The sequence below is a fragment of the Tachysurus fulvidraco genome, chromosome 9 (assembly GCF_022655615.1).
Source record: "Tachysurus fulvidraco isolate hzauxx_2018 chromosome 9, HZAU_PFXX_2.0, whole genome shotgun sequence".
Lineage (NCBI taxonomy): Eukaryota > Metazoa > Chordata > Actinopteri > Siluriformes > Bagridae > Tachysurus > Tachysurus fulvidraco.
The window spans coordinates 26726705-26731704 of record NC_062526.1 but is presented as its reverse complement, the minus strand read 5'-3'; the positions used below and the strand labels follow the sequence as shown (position 1 = coordinate 26731704).

At 43.1% G+C, this 5000-nt stretch overlaps 2 protein-coding genes and 1 pseudogene across 7 annotated transcripts in view; 1 reads left to right on the top strand and 2 right to left on the bottom strand.

Moving 5' to 3' along the window:
- Nucleotides 1-3334, bottom strand: part of gnpat2 (glyceronephosphate O-acyltransferase 2) — a 9823-nt gene extending 6489 nt beyond the window's left edge. Inside the window, exons 1-6 of one of the 4 annotated variants that reach the window (XM_047818380.1) lie at nt 3185-3293; nt 2271-2537; nt 1962-2153; nt 1663-1839; nt 1320-1449; nt 1095-1222 (exon numbers count right to left, since the gene is read on the bottom strand). In XM_047818380.1, coding sequence (XP_047674336.1) covers nt 1095-1222; nt 1320-1449; nt 1663-1839; nt 1962-2003 — 477 coding nt within the window. In that variant the 5' untranslated portion in view covers nt 2004-2153; nt 2271-2537; nt 3185-3293. Of the gene's footprint in view, nt 1-1094; nt 1223-1319; nt 1450-1662; nt 1840-1961; nt 2154-2270; nt 2538-3184 lie in introns of all 4 variants that reach the window. The other 3 variants (XM_047818381.1, XM_047818382.1, XM_047818379.1) reach the window with 3 other exon arrangements.
- Nucleotides 1-5000, top strand: part of LOC113658642 — a 297616-nt pseudogene that overhangs the window by 182667 nt on the left and 109949 nt on the right.
- Nucleotides 4108-5000, bottom strand: part of LOC113658632 (phosphatidate phosphatase LPIN1-like) — a 24415-nt gene continuing 23522 nt past the window's right edge. For all 3 annotated transcript variants that reach the window (XM_047818371.1, XM_047818369.1, XM_047818370.1), the window contains one exon: nt 4108-5000. This exon is cut by the window's right edge and continues 793 nt beyond it. The gene's annotated coding sequence lies outside the window, so the exon portion shown is untranslated.

The following is a 5000-nucleotide window of genomic DNA, read 5'->3' as shown; positions in this document are numbered from 1 at the left end:
GATTTTTATTGATATTTTACACGATATAGAAACTGTTACAGAAATAAAAATGAAAAACAAAACAAAAGTCCTCGCTCCAACTGGTATGAGAGCCATGAGGGCTCCCTCTGCTGGCCTGCAGAGGATTTGCTGCACTTTATCATCAGGACTCTATTTCCCACAATTCATTGCACCACCAACTCAGCACACCTGCTTCCTGTTTGTAATCATCGGGTCTATTTAAGCTCACAAATTTTTTCACAAAGTTACAAATTGTACAACTTCCTCCGGCTGTCCACTTTAATAGGAACACCTTTACGTCCAATCAGCTAATCAGACAGAAACAAACCAAGAGCTTCGATTAATGTTTCAAACGTGAGAAGATGTCGGATGGATGGGACTTTAACCACGATGGGATAAGGGATGTAGTAGCCTAGTCGGAAGCCTAGTCGGAAGGTTGTGAGTTCGATTCCTACGTCCACCAAGCTGCCACTGCTGGGCCCTTGAGTAAGGCCCGTAACCCTCAGAACTCTCAGATGGCTTGTCTGCATTCTGGGCGCATTATCGGTTCCGTCTATTGCCTTGTTTGGACCTTGCTTCGTTTATGAATGTTTGCTACCTGCCCTGACCCACACCTGGATTATTGACTACCGTTTTTGGACTTCCTTTGATTCAGATGACTCGAATGACTCCGGTGACCCAATTGGTTCAGATGGTTCAGAAGAGTGGGCAAACAACAACATCGAAGGAAATCCAAAAACAGTAGTCAATAACCCAGGCGTGGGTCAGGGCAGGTAGCAAACAGGTTCCGCTATAATAGTCTGGGTTACGTATGTATGTGTGGGGCGGAGCTATCAAAACAAGGGTGACACCCATTTGGGTTAGGGGCATGTTTGTTTTGGTGGTTTCAAATGTCAACATTGGCTTTCAAACATCGTGCACCGCACCTTTAAATCAGGAGCCCAGATTGCTTACACGTTAACAAATGTTAGTTAAAAGACCGCGATAATGCACTTATAATAAACTTAAACTCCGCCCACTGACACACCTGAGACACCTGTCAAAATTATCAAAGGGAGAAATGATTATATTTGAGTTTAGTGTCACTTGTTTACCCGCACTATGGTCCTGACGTACTCCGAGAGCACGGCCCAGTAGAGCTTATCCGAGCCGATGGCCCGGCGAATAAAGAACGCTCCGGAGCGGCGCAGGATCTCACCAATCAGAGACATTCCCATCAGCGCTGGAAGATGAAAAGGGAAACATGAAACACGACCGTTATTGCAGGTGTATCGTCAAAACAAGACATCAGCTTTCTCTCGTCTCTAATAGATACTTGCGAATTCCAGCAGCGATGACGGGGACGGACAGATCGTAGGTAAACATGATGTAGGAAAGGACCAGGAAGTCGATGTAGCTCCTGTGGTTGGGCATCAGAATGACCGGATGCTCCTGAATGGCCTGGTGGAGCTGAGGGGGCGGAGCCAGCGAACAATTACACGATGGAGACTTATAGCTGTTAAACAATTGTTATAACTGGTAATGAGCTAAAACTGTGGTTTTACAACGTGGTCAGTGCTGCTAGGGTGTGCAGGTAAAAACCCAAAAAATGGACAACAGACACAGACAAAGCTACTGAAGTTAATACAGATGGGCGACGCCCACGATGCGAGCGTGTCTAACCCGCGAGAGTCCGTCCTCGTTCACCCGGATGGAGCTGAAGAGCCTCTTGAAGACTTTGGTGAGAGCGAAACCCATGAGGCGGATGAAGCTCAGCTGCAGGTTCTGACTCATCTCCTCTAAGATGCTGACAGCTTCCTCCTTCACGCCCTCGAGCGGCTCTCCCGACTCCATGGATATCTGCGTGCGGCAAACTTCAGGTTCAATCTCTAGTTATAATTTTACACACAATTCATCTCTAGGCATTAATTATCGTTACATACAGCAGTAAACAGAGTATCTGACAGCAGGGAGAATCTCACCTCGGAGATGACGTAGCGTAGATACTGTGAGTCTTGCACCATCCTGTTGAGGTCGCTCACAGACAGAGGCGTGGTCCCATGATACGGCTGAGGGCTAAAAGTCCTGAGGGCGTGGCCTATGTCACTACCCCGCCTTCTCTCCTCCAGAACATCGCGGATGTTTTCAGGCTCCGGTTTTGAGTTTCTTGCTCTCTGGAACGTACGGCGGACATAACGGATCAGGACGGGAGGTCCAGGTGACTCAGCGAATTAACAAAGACGTGTTTACGTAAGTAACATTTATGTAAATAGGCACGATTTTACGGAGACCTTTAACACCTGAATCTTACTGCAAATACATCAGAGCAGAAGCTCAGTACGTCTGATTGAAAAAGACAGGACATCAGATGAGTCTCATCTCAAAACTGTTCCTATGCAGAAGGTAAGAAACGTGTACAGCTTCACTCTCAAACCGGTTCCTGGTCAGAGTGTATGGTTCTGTGAAGAACCTTTAACTTCCATGGAACTGCACAGAAGGTTCTTACTATTTACTGAAAGGTTCTCCGGGGAACCAAAAACAGTTCTTCTAGAGCATCACTGTGGAACACACACACACACACACACACACACACACACACACACACACACACACACACACACACACAGGTCTTCCAGGCAGCTTTTATTTGAAGAGTGTTTACACTACACGTGAACTTGGTGATACGACAATGTAATATGGATATTGTAATCGTTTGTATCAGTTTTCTGGTTTCAATGTTATTTTGTTTATTTGTTTATTTCCTTTTTTTTGTGTTCCTTTCATAGACATGAACTAAACCCTTCTTTGTTCTGTGTTCGGGTTGTTAGCTGATTCACCTTCGTGTGTTTACTTTCCTTAACTGAATAAAACAGATAAACAAAAATCAAGTGGAGTAAAATTTTCACCAACTAACGGTTCATTGGATCTTTTATCACTCCAAGTCTCCATCTTGGGAATTTTCGGGAATGTTTTGGAAATGTTTTTTTTCCAAACAAAAAAACAAATGCAGTTTTAAAGAAATGCGACCTTTTTGTTTATCACAATATTTTGCTGCTCTAGTATTTCGTTTGTTGTGTTTTACAGAGAGACTTATAATGAGATTAGAGTTACAAAACAAGTGTTGCTTTTATATCCAGCGCACACACACACACACACACACACACACACACACACACACACACACACACACACACACACTCCCTACCAGTAGACGGTCCATGGCTGCAGATCCACAACAGGTGCACGCTTTTCCAGTAGGACAACGACACGGTTCGTGCGCGAGCCCCCAATCACCGGCACCGGTTTTGTAAACTCCTCCTCAAAGCTCTCGCGCGACTTGTTGCACCGGGAGCAGCATTGTGCCTAGGATTCGATTCTTAAAAAGAGTCGGTTCTCTGAATCCAGGCAGAGCATTTAAAGACTTAAGAATCGAATAGCCCGGTTTAGAGGAATCGACTCTTTGACACCTTGTGCAACTGATGCAGCTTTCAGAAGTTCTCAGATGAAAGATGATTGGAGCAACGATAGTGAGTCGATTCACACACACACACACACACACACACACACACACACACACACACACTCACACATTGTGTACTTTATTTATAAAGGGGTAAAGTAACAAAAGAAAACAAGAATCAACTCCTTCAATAAAGAATCGACTCGTACGATTCACCAATGCCTGGAATTGGAATCTGAGTCGACTCCGATATTTCTGGACTCGAACTGGCCTACTTTCACAAACTTTATTATTTACGCACACAAAAATCCCACTTTCTTATTTCTAGGTAATCTTTTATTCGATTTTATTTTGCATTTTCACACAAAAACCTTAGATACCAAAGTAGATAGCAAACCTTTTAACGTTTTATTTAAAATTATTTTTGATAATCCTACTGTACCATCAAAATCAGGACAAAAATCCTCTTACATGAGGATAAAATCCTCACTTATTATTGTAATAAATATAGCACTATTTTATTATTATTATGAAACCTCTGTAATGTGACGAATATTAAAGTGCGAGTCTTTTCTCAGCGTTTATCTCTCGCCTGTCGTCCACAGCACCTTTCACCTGAGGCAGAGTCCAATCTGAGCACACGCATCTGACTCATGACTCAGAACTCATTCAGCTTCAAATCTGTTTATTTTACTGAGTAGAAAGAAAGTCAGAAGCAGTAAAACTGATAAAACCAGCAGCTGGACCCGAGAAGACGACGATCCAGTGTGAAATGTGCTGATCTTTCACAGAAAGAATAACCGTAACAGACGTCATACAACAAGATAAAGTCTGATTTAAAAGCTTGATTGTGAATAAAAGTAAAGAATAAAAGGAAAGTAAACCTCGTATCTTTATAAGATGGTGATGCTTCACAGAGCTCCACTACGAGCACCTGGGTGTGAGAGGACGTGTCACGTGCACAGACGCCAGATTTTATTTTTATTTTTTTTTATCATGATATATTAATCAGAATGGTTTGTTATGTAACAGCTTTATTCCAGACGGTCCCAGAGTTCCACCCTGAGCTCGGGTTACTCTCTTCTCTTCTTCAGGGTTCTCCGGTTTCTCCTCACCTCCAAATAACACGCCAGCGGGTGGATTGTTTAAGTTCTATTCTGGATGTGAAAGGGAGTGTGAATGTGTGTGTGGACATCCAGAGTGTATTCCCACCTCTGATTAGACCCTCAGAATGTCCAGAGGTCCGGTGTCTTACTGAAGGCGAAGACATCTTCAGGACGTCATCAGTGAGACGTGAGAATAGAGAAATAAAATAGGCCCTATTATAATCATCTCTACAGCAGCTCACTGAGACACGTGCTGTGTGTGTGTGTGTGTGTGTGTGTGTTTCTTTTTATAGCTGTTTAAAGTGCCAGTGTACCTCTTATATACTGTGCATATGATTTATTTCAGTAAGAAATACTCAGTAACAATCTTTGAGCTTTTCATTACATAGATCAGCTGGAATTCAGCTGGAATTGAGCTCTAAAGCAGCGAGTTACGAATAAATACATTATAAAAA